This window comes from Cajanus cajan, chromosome 4 (genome assembly GCF_000230855.2).
Source record: "Cajanus cajan strain Asha chromosome 4, NIPB_CcT2T_4, whole genome shotgun sequence".
In the NCBI taxonomy this organism is placed as follows: Eukaryota; Viridiplantae; Streptophyta; class Magnoliopsida; order Fabales; family Fabaceae; genus Cajanus; species Cajanus cajan.
This window is the reverse complement of record NC_138520.1, coordinates 16,075,381-16,098,497: the sequence shown is the minus strand read 5'-3', so window position 1 is coordinate 16,098,497 and position 23,117 is coordinate 16,075,381. Positions and strand designations below refer to the sequence as shown.

The 23,117-nt window shown below is 44.9% G+C and overlaps 2 protein-coding genes across 2 annotated transcripts; both read right to left on the bottom strand.

Moving 5' to 3' along the window:
• Positions 1-253: 253 nt before the first annotated feature.
• Positions 254-697, bottom strand: LOC145957200 (uncharacterized). The gene has a single exon (XM_083073418.1). The coding sequence runs from the start codon at positions 695-697 to the stop codon at positions 254-256; it is 444 nt and encodes a 147-aa protein (XP_082929544.1).
• Positions 698-9,547: 8,850 nt separating this feature from the next.
• On the bottom strand, positions 9,548-11,230 carry LOC145957199 (uncharacterized). Its single transcript, XM_083073417.1, has 2 exons — positions 10,841-11,230; positions 9,548-10,453 (listed from the first exon to the last, which is right to left on the bottom strand). The coding sequence occupies exons 1-2, from the start codon at positions 11,228-11,230 to the stop codon at positions 9,548-9,550; spliced, it is 1,296 nt and encodes a 431-aa protein (XP_082929543.1).
• Between the last annotated feature and the right edge of the window lie 11,887 nt (positions 11,231-23,117).

Below are 23,117 nucleotides of genomic sequence, written 5' to 3'. Positions count from 1 at the left end.
TTTCTATCAATGATGCTTCCCTTTTGTCCTCTAGTAACTGCCCCTGTGTTAGGTATGCGATATATGGTTCCATCCAAGATTCGAGCTCTTCTTGGACAAAAAGAACGTTCCCGTGTGGCTCATTAATACTCGACTAAGCCAACGTTTCCTGGATAACCGACCGAGTGGCCCTCGGCTTCTTAGTACTTGCTAACTTAGAGAGCAGATCAGCCTGCAAATTTTGTTCTCGCGGTACATGGTTAAGTGTAAACTCTCAGAAATTTTTCGATAAGAGCTTAACTTTCTCCAGGTATTTAGCCAATTGAGGGTCCTTTTCTTGGAAAGTTCTAGCCACTTGCCCCGTAATCAATTGAGAGTCACTCTGAGAAGACAAGCTCGTCGCCCCCATCTCCTTTGCCAAAATCATCCCTACCAACAACGCCTCGTATTCCGCTTGATTATTGCTTGCGTGGAATTCAAAACGTAATGACTGTTCCAGTAATATGCCTCCCGGACCCTCCAAGACGATTCCTGCTCCACTTCCTCCAAGATTCGACGCACCATCGACTGATAAAATCCATTGAGTTTCCTCGACAATAACCTCTTCAACAGGTGAAGTCAATTCCGTCACAAAATTGACTAAAGCTTGAGCTTTGATTGCCCCTCTCGGCTCGTACTTGACAGAGAACTCTGATAGCTCGACTGAGCACTTCATCATTCTTCCTGCCAGGTTGGGCTTCTATAAGACTTGTTAGATCAGATGATCGGTTCGAACTATCACCTTGTAGCTATGGAAATAGTGCCTCAACTTTCACGCGGTAACTAGTATCGCAAGATCCAACTTCTCAATCTTTTGATATCGAGCTTTCGCCTTCGACAAGACCCTGCTTACGAAGTAAATAAGAATTTGAGAACCTTCCTGATCTTTTACCAGAACCGCGCTGACAACTCGATCGGATGCCGATATGTATATCAACAGTGGGGCATTCGATCGCGGTCTTGTCAGAATGGGCGGCAATGCAAGTGACTTCTTGAGTTCCATGAAAGCCTCCTCACATTCGGTCGTCCAAGTAAAATCCGTACAGTCTATATTGGGCAAAGGGTACGAATCTTTTGGACAGGCTTTATTCAAATCGGTAAAATCCGTACACAATCTTCATTTTCCACTACTCTTACGCACCATTACCACATTTGCCAACCAATTCGGGTATTGGATCTCACGTACATGTCCCGCTGCCAACAAATTTTTTGTCTCATCTGCGATGACTTTTCGCTTCTCCTCCCCGAACTTTCTCTTTTTTTGGATCACTGGTTTTATATTTGGGTCCACGAAAAGCCTGTGGCACAAGAAGTCAGGGTCTACGCCTGACATATCCTTCGAGTGCCATGCGAATGTCGACACGTTCGCTCTTAAAACCCTTATAAGCTTTTCCTCATCTCAGGAGTCAGAGAAGTGCCTATCTTCACATTCATTCCTTCCGTTATTTCCACCTCTTTAACATCCTCGACAGGGGTGGGTCGGTGATCGAAGTGACTCATTCTAGGGTCTAATTCAACGGAGTGGACTTTCTGCTCCACTTGTGCGACATACAATCGCCTTCGCGCCTTCAGGCTATCCTCGTAGAACTTCTAAGCAACCTCTTGATCTACTTTAAAGATCCCCACTCCACCATTCAATAATGGATACTTTACCTTTAGATGGGTCGTGGACACTATCGCCCCAAATTTGTTTAACACAGGCCTGCCGATCAGGATGCTATAGGATGACTGAGCGTTCACCACCAAATACCGAACCACCACCGTTTTCATCTGAGTGCCATGGCCAAAGGTTGTCTCCAAATCGGCATAACCCCTAGCAACAACCTGGTCTCCTGCAAAACCCACCAAAGTTCCTGCATAAGGGATAAGTCGGTCATTAAGAATTTTCATCCTCTCGAAAGCTTCCTAAAATAAGATATCCGTGAAATTTCCCTGGTCGACCAACACACGCTTCACGTTATAACCCATCACAATTGCCGATATGACAATGGGATCGTCCTCATGGGGAGCTACTCCTTCATAATTGGAATCCGAGAACGAGATTTCTGGTTGAGGAGGTCGGTGAAATTTCGATACGGTCAGCACTGTATGAGTGTACCTTTTCCGGGCAGCTGAGGTAACGCCTCCTCCCGCAAATCCCCCTACGACGGTATTGAAGTCCCCATGAATAGGTTACTGATGGATCTTCGACACCTTTGCTGGGGGGTCCCAAGGGGGAGACCTTTCTTTGTGTCTGTCTCTCCTTTCACCATCCTTTGCATGCCTGTGTCTCCTTTCTGACGAGCCTTCCTCATGTTTTTTTGCAACAAACTTTTTTGAAATAGTTCTCAGTGGTATGTCCATGAGTCCTGTGAAACTCGCACCAATCAGTCTTGAAAGGACCCAACTAACGCTCTGTCATCGTCAGAAACTCAAATAGTGATGCACTTTTAACGTCATGAAGTATCTATCTCCTAGGAACATTGAGCGGAGTAAACTTTTCTTCCTCATTATTTCGTGCCCACTCGGCTCTTGTCCGACTGCCATAATCTGCCTGTAGGTGATTGCACTCCTTCACATTGTAACGATCACGTCGCTTACTCCAATCCGAGCGTGGCTGGAGGTGCTTATTGTCCTCCTTATTGCCAACCCTAGCTTCCCGATTTTTCGTTGCTCTTTTAATGATTTTCCCTTCCTCCGTCTTTATATGACTTAGGGCGAAAGCTCTTACCTCCGACATCGTTTGGCAATTTGCTCTCTCCAGCGCGACATCGAAAGCACCCGATCTTAGTCCTTTTTGAAAGGTAATGACCGCCATCCTTTCATCCAAGGATGCTATCCTCAAGGCTACTTCATTGAACCTTTGCAAGAAGTCCTACAACGACTCCTCACGTTGCTGTTTGAGATCAAACAAGTCCAATGTTATCGGCGATTTCTTTTTATTGGCTGCAAACTGCGCCATGAAAAGCAGACTAAAAATATCGAAGTCAGTTATTGATCGGTCAGGGAGACCGCTAAACCAATCAAGGGCTGACTTTTTGAGCGTGCCAGGAACAACTTGTAGTGGATTTTCATACTCCCCCCACAAATCAGCATTTGAGCTCAGAAGTCCGTCAAGTGTTGACTAGGATCCTAGGTTCCGTCAAAAGGTTCCACCTGGGGGACCCGATGGTCCCTCGGGATGGTCTCGGCCTCTATAGCTTCCGAGAGAGGTCTGAAATCCCTAGGGACTTCCATCATAACACCTTCCTCCGCCGTTCTGGTATTGGCTGCTATCATAGCCTGCATCTCATCTGCTTGCCTTTTGATCTCCTCATTTTCTCGTTGAATAGCCTCCTCCCTCTCCCTAGATCGTGCATTCTCCTCTCTCAAGCCATTGATCAATGCCATCATCTCCTCCATGGTAGGGTGTTGTGGGTCTTTGTTGGATGTGCTGCCCTTCGCCATAGTAGGGCGTAGGTTTTTTTGTATTGCTTGGGGCCTAGGAAAAGTTTCATCGTAGCCCCACGATGGGCGCCAAAATGTTCCGGTCAAAGGGTGGACTAGGGTTTTTTCCTAAGTTCTGCCTTCCTAGCTCCATGGTTTTAGGTTTTATGCTTCCTTGCTTATGGGCTTCATGGGCCTCGTTGACGCCGAAGTTCTGGTAACGGTTTTATATGGGAATATTTAGCCATTAAAAATAGGATTTTATCCCTAATATCAGTTCTGTGTCAAGAGGGAAAATCCACTCGGATTTAGGCCGAGCTCTCCCGAGAGAGGAGTGAGATCGTAACCTGACCAGTCTTAACCATGTAGGGGGTAAGATCGGGTTTCCCCCGAGAGCACTCATGTAGAAGGGTTGTCGGATCTGTGCCCTCCAAGGAGGTCAGGTCGAGATCTGACCTTCACGGTACAGATATAATATATTTGACTTCTGATGTGTGGACATCAATAAATTTCCAAGACTATATAATTATAACTAACTAATTGCTCATTTATAACTAATATATAGTACCAATTAATCATGTTATAATAATAATTTTTTTTATTATAATTTTTTTAGTGTTTTTATTAGACCAATTTAGTCTAATGGTCGACATGAATAAGATTGAAAAAAAAAGATAAATTTAAAAATATAGGTCAAATCAATCTAATTTAAAATAATATTTGATACATAGAAGTTAGGTTGAGCTGGCCAACCTTACCGTTTAACACGTCTTTATCTGTTACAACCAGGTATTTATGTTAAGATAAGTAACGGTTTACAAATTTAAGGTGTTCCCACGGACAAGGATGAAAAACATGATCTTTTATTCTAAATTTAAACTGAGATTCCTTCTAATTCTGAATGTAATCTTAGAACCAGGCCGGTTTGTTAGTTTTCCTTTTGGGCTTGAGAGGGCCCACGCTGTAAGTGTTGTCTTCGGCTGAAGTCGCTGTGTTGTTTTCACAAAATAATTCCTCTTACGAATTAAATTATATATATTAAATTTAAAACTCCCTGTTAAATAAATTAGCGTATACATTTTAAATTTTTTCATATTTTATTAAATAAATTTATTTTAACATAAAATGATAATCACACACAATAATTACGTCTAAATATTAAACAAAAAGTAACAAAATGTGACATGATTAATGTACCTGTCTAAGGGCACACTCATAATCTTCTAGTAACTAGAGGGTAAAACGAGAGCTCCGGGCGGATGCTTTAGAGGGAGAAGGTACATGCAAAAGACACTCTGATGCTCAAGTCAGGACAAACACGATTCTCGAGAGTAATAAATAAATAGTGACATACCTCGTTTTACGTGACCTATTTATACTGCTTGTGATGGGCCCTGAGCATAGTGGGCCTCTTCTAACACTCACCAAATTAGGTAATACGATGTTAATTGGCTGATTATGCCTTAATCACATGTTTGTCCTCATTAGTTATGATTATCGTCTTACTTTGGCTTATCAGTCGTTGGCCGAGCCGAGGGGTGTAAGATCAACTACACTCCTTGGTCTCAGCCTTTTGCCGAGCCGAGAGGTGTAAGATCAGGTTTGCCTCTTGGTCTCAGCCTTTTGCCGAGCCGAGGCGTGGTAGGACCGTGTTTGCCTCTAGATCTTGGCCTTTTGCTGAGCTGAGGCGTTGCTAAGGGGGAATCAACAAGATGGTTGAGATGTGTTCGTGGGAAACTTGTCTCATTCGTCTCGTCTTTGCCGTCGGGGTGGCCGATAGGGAGTCATGTGCCGTTCCACGTGGTTGATAAGATCCTTCTAGTACACAAGCCCCCTAGCCTTGAGGAGTGAAACGACGTAAGGGGTAGATGTGGCGCTTCATTTGTGGTGGTTGGGTCAGAACGTGAAGAGTTGCAACTGTTGGGTTCATAACCATTGGGTATTAATGATGGGGGACGTGAAGGGTTGCCCTTTGTGGATCGTTGGATCAAATTTATCCAACGGTGCTCAGGGATGCGTCGTTTGAGATCATCTCAAGAAAGTCCTATAAATAGGTGTGTGGTGGGGACCAATATATACGTATTTCACTTGCTTGCTACGAGACGATATCAAGTTCAAGCTTCAGCGTTTCCGAGCGATTTTCACCGACCGAGACCAATCAAGCTTCAATTTAGGTACGTTTCTATGGCTGATATGGATGTTGTTCGGGTCAATTCCTCTAGGGGTACGAGTGGGTCTGCCGGCACGAGGTCGCATTCAGAATCTGGTCGACATCATGCTTCGGCCTCGACATCGAATTGTTCGGGTAGCGTTGAGATCGTCTCAGGGTTCGAGCGGCCCGAAAGTGGGGAGGAGTCTTCATCCTTATCGGTATCTGATGGCCGTCCCACTACTCACAAAGTCGGATCGACTACTCATCGTTTCCCTCCTATAGAAACCCCGGGTTACAAGTGGGTGCATTGGGAAGTGGGTAGCGTATACTCAGATATACCGATAGGAACTCCATAACATTGTTCGTCTCTGCCGAGAGGTTCTTGAATTTTTCGGAGGAAGAGAAGCCTTCACCCATCTTCTTTCAGCCGTGCCGAAGCGATGGGGGGCCGAATCCTAACTTCGTCTACCTAGACCAAGGAAACTACAAATATCAATACTTTTACGTATATGATTATTTGTTCCGAGATTTGAAGGTGACTTTTCCTTTTGACGAGTATTTTGTGGGTATCTTTCGGCTTCTTAATGTGGCACCGACTCAACTTCATCCCAACAGTTAGGCGGCCATGCAAGGGTTCCAACGGCTGTGTTTGGCCCTCAGTATCATATCGACACCCCATCTCTTCCTCTATTACTACTCGTCTTAGTTGACGAAGAAGGCCAAGTGGCTCTCTCTATTTTAGAGGGCCAACTGTCTATTGTAGCCTTACACCACCTCCTACAAGAATTTCAAAGTAGGATTTATAAAGGTGATGATTCGGCCGAGCACGGGAAATAAATACTTCTTCGATGCTCAGAGGAAATCGTTGTTCCCCTTGTATTGGACTCGGGCGCCGCAAAAGTACGACGTAGTGTCAAGGTCCCGAATGTCCTCAAAGGAACGGGCCGACCTCAACTTTCTTGAGAAACTTCTGCGGCCTATGCCGTGCCAACCCTTGGTTTGACTATTCGAGTCGTCCGACATAGCTGATGAGCTGATTGGTATAGTTACTTTCCCACTTATTTGAATTCTTGCGTTATCATTGATTTTGACTAATGGTGTGCAGGTATTATTGCGAGCTGCAGGAGTGACGATCTTGACATTTGGAGGTTGATCGGGAACCGAGTGGCTATTCCCGTGACGACGGGGGTGACGATCGAAGGTCGTTCGGGTGGAAATCGAGTTCCGACTCCCCATGGTGGTGTGGCCGGGCCGACTACAAAGGGAAAAGGAAAGGGAGGCAAGGGTGCGTCTCGGCCCCAGGCCAGAAAAAGAAGGCCTGAGGAAGAGAGGGCTGAGAATGAGGGCCGACAGGCCAAGCAATAGAGGCTGGCTAATCTTGTCGTTCCTCAAGGCTTGGTGGGGCTGAGTTTCTTGGTGTCGAACATCAATGCTAAGGATTTTTTGAGCCAACACTTGACGTCCGAGTCGGGTCAAGCGTGCGCGGGCCGAATGAGCTCCACCCAAAAATGGAACTTTTCTACGAGCTCCAAGTCCGAGCGTTGGCCTTGGCCCAAAGCATTGTGATGGAGCCCAATTCGGAGGCCGATGAGTTGCGTCCGCAATTATCAGACTCTGAGAAGTCGATGCGGGAAACTTTAGCTGCTCTGACTGATGCGCAGACTACCAACGCAAAGTTTCAAGCAGAGTTGGACCGCTGGGGCCGCTTGGTCGATGAACTAACTTTGAAGGTCCAACATCTCGAGAACTCCCTCAAGGGGGAAACGGAGAAGATGGACAAGCTAGGTCGAGAGCTAGAGGTCGAGAAGATTGCTTACGCGGCCTATAGGAAGAAAGCTCGTAGCAAGGTTTTGTCTCAGCACGAGGCCGGCTTCATGCAGGCGACTCGGCAGGCTCGCTACTTCGGAAGTTTCCCCCGTGACTTCCAATTTGATATGACCAAGGACTTCTTTCGGGGGGAGTTTGTGGACTTGGCCCAGATCCCCCCAATGAACAACCCAATGCCGAGGCACCTATTCCTCACCAAGCAAGACCGATTGGTGAAGACGAGATGGTGTACAAGGAGGAAGCTACCGAGGAGGAAGTCGCGGTCTAAGGGGAGCCTGAGGTGGGATCTTGAGTTATCTTTTACAAAGCTTTGCAACTTGCTTGTAATTGGAGGTCGATAGAGCCTCTTATATTTTGTAGTTTTTGGGCCGATAGAGCCCCGTAATGAAATTGTGTTTTTAACTTCATTACTTGGCACCCTGTTTGTTTTTTGGTTAACGCGTTGTCAGAATATAAGAAGAAGCTGTCGTATCTCGGGATGGATATAACTTATAAATAATTGGATAAGGCGCGCCTGTGGTCGAAAGAGATCTCGGGAGGGAAGACTTGTAAAAATAATTAAAGCCGCATCCTTGGCCGATAGAGATCTCAGGAGGGAAGACTTGTAAAATGTTAATATCGTAAGCCACATCCTTGGCCGAGAGGAATCTCGGGAGGGAAGACTTGTAAAAATAATTAAAGCCGCATCCTTGGCCGAGAGGGATCTCAGGAGGGAAGACTTGTAAAATGTTAATAACGTAAGCCACATCCTTGGCCGAGAGGAATCTCGGGAGGGAAGACTTGTAAAAATAATTAAAGTCGCATCCTTGGCCGAGAGGGATCTCGGGAGGGAAGACTTGTAAAATGTTAATAACGTAAGTCACGTCCTTGGCCGAGAGGAATCTCGGGAGGGAAGACTTGTAAAAATAATTAAAGCCACATCCTTGGCCGAGAGGGATCTCGGGAGGGAAGACTTGTAAATAAGTAAATGATTAAGTAGTTGCAAATGATGATGAAATGTGTATTCATTGATAAGTTGATGCCTCGTTAAAAACCTTGCCGACCAAAAACCCCTTTTCACGATTTTATAAGGGGGAAAAAGATCGGTCAAGGAAAAGAGTGCACCGTGATAGAAGTGCAGTGTGGATATAAACTATTAGACCTTATTGTAGTATGTCTTCAGGTGGGTAGAGTTCCACGTTCTTGGGATGACCTTGCCGGACATTTCTTCCAATTTGTACGCTCCATTGTTTAAGGTGTGTCAGACTCTGAATGGACCGTCCCAATTTGCCGCCAGCTTTCCTTCGCAAGGGTTTCTTCTGGTTGAACCTGTTGCCTTCCAAACGAGATCGCCTTCATGGAAAACTCTCAACTGCAAATTGGAATTAAACCGGCGAATCATTTGCTATTTGCACGCTTTGGCTACCACTAGCGCTTTTTCTCGAACTTCGTCCAAGACGTCTAGTTCGGCACGAAGAGAGCTGCTATTGGAGTCTTCATGGAAGTGTGTCCGCCGGAATGACGGTTCACAGACTTCAACAGGTATCATCGCGTCCGAGCCGTACGCTAACCGAAAAGGGGTTTCCTTAGTGGTTGATTGCGGTGTACACCGGTAGGCCCATAGGATCTTCGGTACTTTGTCGGCCCAGGTCCCCTTTGCCTTGTCGAGGCGCCTCTTCAACTCGATCAGGATGACCTTGTTGGCGGCTTTGGCCTGTCCATTGGACTGTAGATGCTCTAAAAACGTAAATCGGTGTCGAATACCCATGTTCTCCAGGAAAGTATTAAATTTTTTATCAGTAAATTGGAGGCCATTGTCCGAGATGATGGCGTGAGGAATGCCGAAGCGAGTGACTATGTTTTTCCATACGAACTTCTGAATGGTAGCGGCTGTGATAGAGGCAAGAGGCTTGGCCTCGATCCACTTAGTGAAGTAGTCGACGGCCACGACAAGGAATTTACATTGGCCCTTAGCTAGTGGGAATGGGACAAGTATGTCAATTCCCCACAAAGCAAATGGCCAAGGGGAATTGACACTGTGCAACTGCTCGGTCGAGGCGTGTATGAGGTTACTATGCTGTTGGCACTGTACACATTTTTTCACATAGTCGGCACAGTCAGATTTTAGGGTCGGCCAGTAGTAGCCGACCCTTAATACCTTGGTGGCTAGTGTCCTTCCTCCAGAGTGGGATCGCAAATGCCTTCGTGAATCTCTCGTATGACGTATTCGGCGTGTTGTTGGTTGATGCATTTTAATAAGGGGGTGGAGAATCCCCTTCTGTATAGTTCCCCAGACACGACAGAGTATCGTGCAGCTTGCGTTCTCAGCTTCTTAGACTCGCTCGGATTGGCTGGCTCTGTGTCGTTAACAATGAACTTCAAAATGTCGGACATCCATGACTTTGGTGGTTCCTCGACCGACATGCATTCTTGCATGACACTTGGAGCGGGGAGCTCTAAGTGTATTGTGGTTCGAAGCTGGCCGGGCTTTATACTACTTGCCAATCGTGCCAATTGGTCAGCTCGTTCCTTATTGCTACGTGGTGTATGGAGAACCTGGACGTCATTGAATCGACTACTCATACCCTGAAAGAGATGGTAGTATTTCAAGAGGTTGGAGTCTTTAACCTGAAAATTATTGTTGACTTGCTCGGTGACTACTTTGGAGTCGGTCCAGCATATCATCTTCTTCACCCCTATCTCAGCCGCTAGCCTCAATCCCGCGAGAAACGCTTCGTACTCAGCCTGGTTGTTAGATTCTCGAAAGCTGAAATGTAACGATTGTTCCAAGGTAATTCCGGACGGGCTATCCAGGATGATGCCAGCATCGCTACCTTGGCAGTTAGAGGCTCCGTCTGCGTGTAAGATCCATGTGTCGTCTTCGAAACTGCCAAGTGGGGAGAGTTGATTCACGAAATCGGCCAGATGTTGCGATTTGATTGGACCTTGGGGTTTGAAACAAATGTCAAATTCAGACAACTCAATCGACCATGCCATCATGCGGCCAGCAAATTCTGGCTTCCTTAAAACTTTGGCGATTGGGCAATCGGTTCGGACCACCACCTTGTGACTCTGAAAGTATTGTCAGAGTCATCGTGCCGTGTATATCAATGCTAAAGCCACATTTTCCAGAAGTTGGTACCGGCACTTGGCATCTTGTAAACCTCGACTGATGAAATATATGGGTTGTTGTCGGCCATCCTTTTCTTGTACCATGACGACGTTTATGGAATCATTTGAAACTACCAAATAGATGATTAGATCTAGTTCAAGGGTCGGTTTGGATAGAACTAGAGGAGTGCCAAGATGCTCTTTGAATTACTGGAAGGAAGTTTCACAACTGCCTGTCCATTGAAATCGATCTGCCTTCTTCAGTAAAGCAATTATCGGTTTAGCCATCTCGGCCATGCATCGGACAAAACGCGACAGTGACGTAAGGCATCTGGCCAGTCTCTGTACCTCTTTGAGATTTGTCGGGCTTCTCATGTCTAGGATGGCTCGACACTTTTCCAGATTTGCCTCTATGCCTCGGTTGGAAAGCATAAAGCCCAAAAACTTACCGTCTGACACGCCGAATACGCATTTATCGAGATTTAGCCGCATTTGATGTTGCCATAGTGCTTGGAATATCTCATCCAGATCGGCCGCATGAGCGGGAAGACTATCCAACTTCACCACCATATCGTCCACATATACTTCCATGTTTTTCCCTATTTGTTTATGGAAAAATTTATCCATAAGCCTCTGATAGGTTGCTCTAGCATTTTTTAGTCCGAATGACATTACTCGGTAACGGTAGTTGGTTGATTCTGTGACGAATGTTATCTTTTCTTCATCGAAGGGGTGCATTCAGATTTGGTTGTATCCGGAATAAGCGTCGAGGAAGGTCAAGAATTTGTGACTGGCCGCTCCATCAACCAACCGGTCGATATTCGATAGGGGTAGGCATCTTTGGGACACGCCTTGTTCAGATCTGTGTAAACTGTACACATCCTCCACTTGCCATTCGGCTTTTTTACCATGAAGACATTGGCTAACCAGGTGGTATATTGCACCTCCCGAATGAATTCGACATCCAAGAGTTTGGAAACTTCTTCCTCGATGGCCTTCTTCCTTTCGTTGCCAGTTTTTCTCTTGCGTTGGGAGACCGGCTTCGCCTCTTGGCAGACGGAAGGTTTGTGGCATAAGAAGTTTGGGTCGATTCCTGGCATGTCGGACAGGCACCAAGCAAAGAGATCCTTATTTTTTAAGATGACTTGTCCGATCGTCTACCTTTCCTGCTCAGATAGATTGGCTCCCAGATAAGTGACTTGCGAGTCTGTCATCCCTACGCGAAGTGGTTACTTGTCTTCGATAGGTTCAACTCTTTCATCATGTTCCAATCGAGGGTCAAAGTCTACTATTAGGTCGTTAGGATCCTGTTCCACGGCGTGCACACGCTTGCACTTTCTCGGTTCCGTATCCTCTAGGCGGGGCAACCAAAGACTGGCAAAGTAACATTCCCTTGTCGTTTTTTGGTTAGCATGCACCGTGATGATTCAGCCTGATTCGGCTGGGAAACTCATTGCTAAATGCGGGGTTGAAACAATTTCTCCCAACTTATTCAAGGATGGTCTTCCTAAAAGTATGTTGTATGACGTGTTGGCGTATACAACCACATACTTTATCGAAATGTCTTGGTATTCGGCTTTGTCGAAACAAAATCGGGTAGACAGCTTGATGTACCCCTTAGTGTTGACACGCTTTCCTGAGAAACCGAATAACGGTTCATTGTATGGGACTAACTCGGCCTCTAGGATGCCAAGCTATTTGAAAGTGTTCCAGTAGAGAATGTCGGTCGAACTTTCTTGGTCAACCAACTTCTTGCAGACAATGCAATTGTGGATCTCAACGCTGATAACCATCGGATCATCTTGGTCCGGGTCGATGCCATTGAAATCAGATTCAGTGAAGGTGATCGTCAGCATTCTCCGGTGATGGACCTTTTCAATGGTGTGCACAGCTCGGACGGCTCAGACGACTCTCAAGTGTCTTTTTCAGGTTTAGGGTTTGCGCCACCACCTACAAATCTACCGGCGATGGTGTTGATGACTCGGTGGGGTTGGGCTGCTGGGTCCTTTTCTCTCTGACCTCTCAATCGGCTACGCTCCCTGTAGGGGTGTCTCTCTGTTCATTCTTGCTCGATCCGATCATGGTTGTGAAAACGGTTGGTGTGTCGGGATGATTTGGGCCGATCCACATAACTTAGTAGTTGCCCTTGTTTGATCAGGTCTTCGATCTTGATCTTCAGCACAGAACACTCTTTGGTTAAATGCCCCTGATTACGATGATACCTACACGACTTGGTTGTGTTGTCCCGAGAAGGGGCTGAAGCTCTCTTAGGAATTGCCAAGACTTCTAACGCAAGTGCTTGGTCAAGGATGGCCGCTCGGCTGGCATTCAGCAATGTGTAATGGGAATGTCTCGGCCCTCGTGTCATTTTTTTACTAGGGACCAATTCCTTTGGGCGACTTCAATATGGATTCTCAACCGGCTTTTCAACCTTGGCAGTAATCTCCGATCGAGCCTGGTTGCGGAACTCGGCCAGCTCTTCCATCTGCATGTATTTGTTAGCTCATCGTCACAAGTCGTCCATGTCGTTCGGTGGTTTCTTGCATATACTGTTGGCGAACAGTCCCGATTTTAGGGCGGTGGTGAGATAGTGGAGTGCCACATCAGGGTTTAGGTCTCAGATTTCGAATGTCGCTTTGTTGAATCAGCTCATGAAAGTCTAAAGAGATTCTTTCTTCTCTTGTCGGATGCTTACCAAGGCTAGGGAGTTTAGCTGGTGGCGAATTGAATAGTGAATTTGGACGCCAATGTGTTGAAAGAGTCGATTGCGTTGGCTGGGAGTCGTGTGAACCAACTTAATGCTCGTCCCTTCAAAGATGTTGGGAAAATTTGGCATAAGGTGGCATCGTCAATTGCACTGAGGGTTGTAGACCCCTAAAATTGTCCGGGTCGGAAATAAGACTCGAAGACTCTCGAAGACCAAAGGAAAGTCAGCCGGAAGGACTCCTGGAAGACCCTGGAAGACCCTAGGATGATTATTCGTAGGTTTAGAGGTCTTAGAGTAGCAAAAAATAAGAAAGTGGAGGGAATGAAGCCCAATACGGCCTCCCAAAAGTTCAGTACGGCCGTATTGAACATTTTAAACTACAATACGGCCGCACTGAACTCAATACGGCCGTATTGAAGTTTCTGAACTTCAATACGGCTGCACTGAACTCAATACGGCTGCACTGAACTTCAATACGGCTGCACTGAACTCAATACGGCCGTATTGAGGTTTTTTGAACTTCAATACGGCCGTATTGAATTCAATACGGCCGTATTGTAGTTCAAAACTTCAATACGGACCGTATTGACCCCCAGAGGCCGTATTGCGCCTCATCCCTATAAATATGACGTCAATTGGACGTCATTCTACACTTTTACATTGAGTTTTAACCCTCTTCTTGAGTATTTTGGGTTTTTTTGAGCAGTGCTCTGCCTAGAAATCACTCGGAGAGTTGATCCGACGAAGTTCTTGAGTCACGAGCCATTTGCTTGAGTCTCGAACCTAGTCGAAGGGAAATCCTCCGGATTTCCATAGTTAAAATTTTATAGGAGGGAGCGAGCGGTCTTGTAGAGGGAGGGAACGCCAAAACGCTTCCCAATTTCTGTCAAGATATATAAGAAAGCACGCTTCAAAGGTTTATCTCTTTAAAGTCCCTTCTTTTACCGCTTTCTGTGTGTACATATTTAAACTGTCATCATGTAGATAGTTAATTTATAATTGCTTAGAATAAATAGGGGTAATTTAGTAATTTCGCACTATTATTTTTAAATAATCTGTCATAGGGAACCCGAAAGGGGCGCTGTGGGGTGCTAACACCTTCCCCACGCGTAACCGACTCCCTTACCCGACTCTGGTTGTAATGGCCGAAGTCGATTTTTGAATCGATTGCCTTAAACCTCTTTTTCCAATGTTTTGAGTAAAACATTGGTGGCGACTCCATGAACCCTTCCTTTTTATGAAAACCGCTAATCCATGGAGGGTCCCGCTTGGGATTAACATGGATTGGTGAGCCTTTTAATAAAATTGCTCGTTTGACGAGGTCTCAGTTTGAGAATAAGTCATTCTAGCAATCCATATTTTTAAACAAATAAAAGAGTCCAACCATCCTTCGCGAATGCCGAAAGCCCATTTCGGGCCGGTGGCGACAGATGGCGACTTCACTGGGGAAGCCTCGAGAGTCAGTCCCATTTAGTGACAGATTATTTTTAACAAATAATAGTTAAAATTACTTCATTACCCCTTGTTTGTATGATAACATGTTTATCTATTTGGCTTTAATAACTGTTGTATGTTTAAATTTTCGCAATTGTTTGAAATACAAACTGCACACAAACCTTTGCACACAACAGTTCCCTCTATACCCGGGGGCATGAGTGGTAAGCCATAGGGAGTGGATGTTAGTACGACAGGTTGTCGAATGGGTCTATAGGTGCCCGTAGACCGTTGTCGGAAAGCATCACTCAAGGTGATAACCATGAACTCAAGTCCGACAGTGCGTTGGAACTTTCCATCGACTTACGACGAGAGGAATTGGGTCCCTATAATGGGGGCACCTTGGGGGCCTCAGACCGGTGAGAACAGTTAGAACCACCTTGAATATGCACTTTTTTGCAGGATACCCCTACCTCGTGATTCGCTCGTGACTGTTCATGGATGAGTGAATTGTTTGTGCATTGTTTATGTGACATTGTTTGAGCATACATTGCATTTCTTTAAACATACAACATTCCTTTTTAAAATAAGAATAAATAGGAATAAGAATCTTCCATTGCATGGTGTTAACATCTACCTTCATCACATTCATATAGGTAGTTTCCCTTTTCACCCAAAAAAAATATATATATATAAAAAACAAAATACCCAAAAAAAGAAAAAAGGGGTTATTTATCCAAACCAAGCAATATCATGCATCATTTTAGGGACATCCCGAAAACATGATAATGCTTAGTTCAATAAACACAATGCATGCATATTCAACCTCATCATCTCATATCATGCATATAGATCATGGAGAGATCTAGGAGTCATTCATTTCATACATCTCTCCTAGTAATTCATTAATAATAGTAATAAAAAGAAAGGATTAAACGATGCGTATGTTCAGAATGGATCGCACGCCATTCGTTATTAAGTGTAAGCCAACAACCGCGCCAAGCAAACGCACGTCAACTCCGTTGTTGGTAATCATGACGAATAAAGGGGAAGGTCCGACACCGTTAAGGATCACTGCTCCAAGACCTTTCCCCTACGAATCAAATAAGGCTGTGCCATGGATATACGACATCCATTCTTCTGCCGACAGCGATATCTCTAACATCGCTGGACTTGGGGGCATGACTAGGAGTGGCAGGATCTACACTCCCGAAGATCTTCATGATAAAGCTCCCAAGAATAAAGAATAAAGAAAAAGAAGAAAAGAAAACCGAGGAAAAAGAATCCGAGGAGGAGACAGACGAGCTGTTAAAGTTTATCCGACAGAGCGAGTACTCCATCGTGGATCAACTTCATAGGACGCCAGCAAAGATTACGCTGTTGTCGTTGATCCTAAGCTCCGAACCGCATCGGCAAGCTCTGTTGAAAGTTTTGAACGAGGCATATGTGTCGCACACTATCTCCCAAGACAAGTTTGAGGGGATTGTTAGTCACATCATGGCTAGTGATCACCTCTCTTTCACCGATGAAGAGATCCCCGCTGGGGGACCAAATCATAACAAGCCCTTGCACATCTCCGTAAAGTGCAAGGAGTATCACATCGCAAAAGTCTTGGTAGACAACGGATCTTCCTTGAATGTGATGCCCAAAAGAACGCTTGATCAAATGGCAATCAAGGGAGTCCAAATGCGCCCGAGCAACATGATCGTTCGAGCCTTCGATGGTTCTAAAAGAGAAGTGGTGGGAGAAATCAATCTTCCAATCCAAATTGGACCCACTATCTTTAATGTCGAATTCCAAGTGATGGACATTACTCCTGCATACAGCTGTCTCCTCGGCCGACCTTGGATTCATGATGCGAAAGCTGTACCCTCTACGCTCCACCAGAAAGTCAAGTTCATAGTGGGTGACAAACTGGTGACTGTACAAGCTGAAGATGACATACTCATCAGCAAGCCATCCACCATACCTTACGTGGATGCAGCGGAGGAAGCTTTAGAAACCGCCTTCCAAGCATTGGAAATCGCCAATGTCGAAACGTTTCCCCGAGAAATGAAGAAGGTAGCCTCCATGCTCACCAAGAATGGATACTTGCCGGGACAAGGACTTGGCAAGGACTCCCAAGGAATCCCGGAGCTACCCATTATCAAGGATAATCCGGGGAAACAAGGGTTAGGATACAACCCTGTTAAAGATCAAAGAACGAAGAGGAATCAAGATCCTTCTCGACGTTCTTTAAGCCAGATCTTTAGGAAGGCCGGTTCACAAGCATCAAGGCCGGTCGTCGTCATCAAGTGCTTTTCTCCTTCCGATAGGGATGTATAGACCTGATGACTATTAGAGATTACTCCTCGGGGACAGCCTGACCCCCGAGCCTCGATAGGGCACATGTTTCCTCTATGATTATAATAAAATCATTCTTCATTATTTCTTATTGCTTCTTTTCTTGCTTGCAATAAAATTCTAGACCACATTATTTTTAACCCTGTTTGAATAAGCATAAATGAGGTTAAAATCATCTTGATAACAATAAACCCGCATCATTTTTATGTGGAAGTGTGTGTGACAACTTGGAGCACCTTCCCTTGGCCTCGACAAGTGCCATCATGGGTAAAAAGAAATCTCCTAAAAAACAAAAAGTTCGGCAGGAAACCCAAAAAGGGGACTGCGCAAAAATAAGAGCAAAAGACCCGCTAGGAATCCCACGAAAAGGGTGACCTAGGCAAAAGTTAGGGTTACGAAAATGAATAAAAACAAAGGTCCGCTAAAACGCCACAAAAGGGTGTTTTAGGCAAAAATAAGGACAATCAAAAAATGAAAGAAATCCATGATGGTACTATGAACCGAATTCAAAAAGAAAGGTTCAAGGGAAGTTATCTAAGTTGTCAAATCACAACGTCAATAACAAGATTTGATTAACTTCATGAATGTTTAAACAAACAAACCTAAACACAATAAGCCTACCATGGCCAGCCATTCTTACAAAATCCATTTTTCAAAAAATAAATAATCCCCTCTAAAACACAAACTTTCGAAAAAAAAATATCCTTTCCTTCTTTTCTCTCTTGTCCCAAACGATTTTTGAATAATCTAGTGGAAACATGGAGATATAGTAGTCAATAGGAGGGTTGACACATCTTCTAAAGGAAAGGAAAATCATTTGGTTGATGACACCAAATCTCAATATAACATGCATCATTCCTCGGTTACAGAAATCGGCAGCACACAGCCCGTCTAGAGGAATGGCAAAAATCCAAACAGAGAAACGCATCGGTTAATTCTTTTGAAAAGTGAATCAAATAGAATTAGGTGCATCATACTGCATACATGCATACAGATGATAGGTGTAATGGAAGATCACTTATTCTCTGTTTATTGAAAAAAACAAAAAAATATAAACTTCAGAAAAATAATACGCCCGTATCATGTTCAGTACGCCCGTACCAAAATTAGGGTTATGAACAAATTTTCAATTCAATACGGGCATACTGAAATGAATAACGGCCGTATTGGCAATAACAGAAATCCTCCCTCACGTCGATGACAAAATTCCTCCAAGAAGAAGAGGATAGGGGGAGCCATTCATTTTTTCTAAAAAAAACAAATTAATAAAATAATTAAACTTGCATTTTGTGCATCACGCACATTAATTGCACATTCAAAGACCTCATCATGAGGCAGTCGCATAAAATAGAAAAAATAGAAAAATTTCTTGTGTATGACAGCAGCAAACAAAATGCAGAAATTCAGAAAATCAATAAAACGTACAGAATAATTGAGCCTGGAGAGGCTTGCCGAAATAATACTCTCTCAGAATAACTGAGCTTGGAGAGGCTTGCTAAAATAATACTCTCTCAAGATAACTGAGCCTGGAGAGGCTTGCCGAAATAATACTCTCTCAGAATAATTGAGCCTGGAGAGGCTCGCCGAAATAATACTCTCTCAGAATAACTGAGCCTGGAGAGGCTCGCCGAAATAATACTCTCTCAGAATAATTGAGCCTGGAGAGGCTCGCCGAAATAATACTCTCTCAGAATAACTGAGCCTGAAGAGGCTTGCCAAAATAATACTCCTCAGAGACATTTCTGTACAGAAAAAGCCAAAACCAACAAAAAAGGCAAAAATACAGAAAAAGCCAAAATCAACAAAAAATACAGAAAAAGCCGAAATCAACAAAAAAGGCAAAAACACAGAAAAAGCCAAAATCAACAAAAAAGGCAAAAACACAGAAAAAGCCAAAATCAACAAAAAGGCAAAATACAGAAAATCCAACAAATTATACAGAATAACTGAGCCTGGAGAGGCTTGCCAAAATAATACTCTCCAAAAGACATCTCAGCTTGCATTCTTGGGCTGAACAAGAAAAGCAACTCATCGTACAGAATAACTGAGCCTGGAGAGGCTTGCCGAAATAATACTCATACAGAATAACTGAGCCTGGAGAGGCTTGCTGAAATAATACTCCCACAGAATAATTGAGCCTGGAGAGGCTTGCCGAAATAATACTCGTACAGAATAACTGAGCCTGGAGAGGCTCGCTGAAATAATACTCCCTCATCAGAATAACTGAGCCTGGAGAGGCTTGCCAAAATAATACTCTCAGAATAATTGAGCCTGGAGAGGCTTGCTGAAATAATACTCTCTCAGAATAACTGAGCCTGGAGAGGCTCGCCGAAATAATACTCTCTCAGAATAATTGAGCCTGGAGAGGCTTGCCGAAACAATACTCTCTCAGAATAATTGAGCCTGGAGAGGCTTGCTGAAATAATACTCCCCAACTGTACAGAATAAATGAGCCTGGAGAGGCTCGCAGAAATAATACTCCCCAGAGAAACCTCAGCTTAAGCTCATGGAACAAATCCCCAGCGAGAGCTACCAAAGCAAGATCGTCAAAATCCCCAATGGAAGCGCGATCATCCAAAGCAAAATATTCAGTCAAAGGACTTGAAACTTCCTCAGTGGAAGATAGCTCTCTGACTCAAGCGCTGAGTGAGGCTAAGCCTGCAGAGGCTTTCTAAATAATACTCTGGGATACATAAGAACTTCAAATCCCCAGTCGCCTACACAGAGGCATTCCTACAAAAAGCAAAAATCCAAAAGATCAATAACAATTCCCCAAGCGGAATCTGGCTTTTCAGCCAAACATCAAGCGTCAAGATGATCTGCCTAACAGAAGAGGCTAATCACAATCAATGACAAAATCCCCCAGCGGATAATAGCCTACACAGAGGCGACAAAAATAAAAAAAAAACCCAAAAGAGATACCCGAATAAGGATAACCGGGATACTCCACAACGTCAAAAGGACGACAGCCAAACATAAGGCATCGCTCAACTCAGAGAGAGAGCATCTGTGTCTACACCTCAAGGAGTCAGAAATTCTCCATGGGTACCAACTAAGCAATGCAAGTTGGGGCACAAAAACCTATGAATGACTGCACATCCCCTAGACGGATCCCTGCGTTATCCAGCCCTCAGTGGCATCAAAATCAAAAACAACTGTCGAAGCAGCATCGTGGACTGTGAAGACAAAATCATCTCAAAGCCTGGAGAGGCAATACTCAGCTACCCAGTTGTCGAGAGCACCGAGGTATGCACAAGCCTGGAGAGGCAATACTCAGCTACCCAGTTGTCGAGAGCACCGAGGTATGCACAAGCCTGGAGAGGCAATACTCAGCTACCCAGTTGTCGAGAGCACCGAGGTATGCACAAGCCTGGAGAGGCAATACTCAGCTACCCAGTTGTCGAGAGCACCGAGGTATGCACAAGCCTGGAGAGGCAATACTCAGCTACCCAGTTGTCGAGAGCACCGAGGTATGCACAAGCCTGGAGAGGCGGTACTCAGCTACCCAGTTGTTGAGAGCACCGAGGTATGCACAAGCCTGGAGAGGCAATACTCAGCTACCCAGTTGTCGAGAGCACCGAGGTATGCACAAGCCTGGAGAGGCAATACTCAGCTACCCAGTTGTCGAGAGCACCGAGGTATGCACAAGCCTGGAGAGGCAATACTCAGCTACCCAGTTGTCGAGAGCACCGAGGTATGCACAAGCCTGGAGAGGCGGTACTCAGCTACCCAGTTGTCGAGAGCACCGAGGTATGCACAAGCCTGGAGAGGCGGTACTCAGCTACCTAGTTGTCGAGAGCACCGAGGTATGCATGAGCCTGGAGAGGCGACGACTAATACTCACCCTGGAGAGGGCAAACTCAACCTGGAAAGGCTACTCAACAATTTTCCCACCTGAAGACACTACAAGTCGGAAGGATGGCTTATTCCCCGGACAATTGGGTCAACTCCTTTACTTATCAAACGGTACACCAAAAGGCCGTTTGACTAAGTAAAGGGGGGGTAGCTGTAGACCCCTAAAATTGTCCGGGTCGGAAATAAGACTCGAAGACTCTCGAAGACCAAAGGAAAGTCAGCCGGAAGGACTCCTGGAAGACCCTGGAAGACCCTAGGATGATTATTCGTAGGTTTAGAGGTCTTAGAGTAGCAAAAAATAAGAAAGTGGAGGGAATGAAGCCCAATACGGCCTCCCAAAAGTTCAGTACGACCGTATTGAACATTTTAAACTACAATACGGCCGCACTGAACTCAATACGGCCGTATTGAAGTTTCTGAACTTCAATACGGCTGCACTGAACTCAATACGGCTGCACTGAACTTCAATACGGCTGCACTGAACTCAATACGGCCGTATTGAGGTTTTTTGAACTTCAATACGGCCGTATTGAATTCAATACGGCCGTATTGTAGTTCAAAACTTCAATACGGACCGTATTGACCCCCAGAGGCCGTATTGCGCCTCATCCCTATAAATATGACGTCAATTGGATGTCATTCTACACTTTTACACTGAGTTTTAACCCTCTTCTTGAGTATTCTGGGTTTTTTTGAGCAGTGCTCTGCCTAGAAATCACTTGGAGAGTTGATCCGACGAAGTTCTTGAGTCACGAGCCATTTGCTTGAGTCTCGAACCTAGTCGAAGGGAAATCCTCCGGATTTCCATAGTTAAAATTTTATAGGAGGGAGCGAGCGGTCTTGTAGAGGGAGGGAACGCCAAAACGCTTCCCAATTTCTGTCAAGATATATAAGAAAGCACGCTTCAAAGGTTTATCTCTTTAAAGTCCCTTCTTTTACCGCTTTCTGTGTGTACATATTTAAACTGTCATCATGTAGATAGTTAATTTATAATTGCTTAGAATAAATAGGGGTAATTTAGTAATTTCGCACTATTATTTTTAAATAATCTGTCATAGGGAACCCGAAAGGGGCGCTGTGGGGTGCTAACACCTTCCCCATGCGTAACCGACTCCCTTACCTGACTCTGGTTGTAATGGCCGAAGTTGATTTTTGAATCGATTGCCTTAAACCTCTTTTTCCAATGTTTTGAGTAAAACATTGGTGGCGACTCCATGAACCCTTCCTTTTTATGAAAACCGCTAATCCATGGAGGGTCCCGCTTGGGATTAACATGGATTGGTGAGCCTTTTAATAAAATTGCTCGTTTGACGAGGTCTCAGTTTGAGAATAAGTCATTCTAGCAATCCATATTTTTAAACAAATAAAAGAGTCTAACCATCCTTCGTGAATGCCGAAAGCCCGTTTCGGGCCGATGGCGACAAGGGTGACTTGGGTGAGAAAAATGTCGACATGCTCATCGAGATCGGTTGATCCGTCATACTTGTCCAATGGAAGGGACTTCCAGTGGTTGAGGAGAGAAGCTTGCATAACGTTAGGGGTGAACAGATGTCGATGTGCTCTGACTGGTATGGTGTAAGACGGTCGTGCCAACGTTTGGGTTGTAGGAATGCCCTTAGGAGGAGGAGCTGAATCATGAGGAAGAGAGGTGTGGTGCCCGAGGGAATGGAACGATCCCTACGTATGCGTTCGGCTCGGCTAGGACGGCTTCAATGAGGGGTCTTGGTTTCTCAGTGTCGCATTTTCTTCTCTCAAGGCGGCCATCTCCCTTGCATCCTTCTCTCTTTATTGTCTCATGGCAATCATCTCTTCCTTTAGCAGTCGGACGGTTTCTGAGAGGTCGGTCTCGTCGACCACCTCGACATGATCTTCCTCGAACTAGGGAGGGTCTTCCATTGTCATTGTCTTTCTCGTGTTCACCATCGTCAGTTTTCTCGTATCGTCTTCAAAGCTTTCGGTTCGTCCCCATGGTGGGCGCCAAAATGTACCTGTCTAATGGCACACTCGTAATCTTCTGGTAATTGGAGGGTCGCACGAGAGCTCCGGGTCGATGCTTCAGAGGGGGGAGGTACCTGCAAAAGGCACTCTGACGCTCAAGTCAGGACAAGCACGATTCTCGAGAGTAATAAATGAACAATGACATATATCGTTTTACGTGACCTATTTATACTGCTTGTGATGGACCCTGAGCATAGTGGGCATCTTCTGACACTCACCAAATTAGGTAATACGATGTTAATCGGCTAATTAATGCTTAATCACATGTTTGTCCTCGTTAGTTATGAT

Excerpts from the sequence above, each read along its gene's own strand:
- LOC145957200 (XM_083073418.1), bottom strand. The coding sequence starts at position 697 with ATGATGAAGTGCTCAGTCGAGCTATCAGAGTTCTCTGTCAAGTACGAG.
- LOC145957199 (XM_083073417.1), bottom strand. The coding sequence starts at position 11,230 with ATGCACCCCTTCGATGAAGAAAAGATAACATTCGTCACAGAATCAACC. Across the intron at positions 10,454-10,840 it reads GCCCGACAAATCTCAAAGAG|AGTCACAAGGTGGTGGTCCG; the intron begins GTACAGAGACTG and ends CAATACTTTCAG.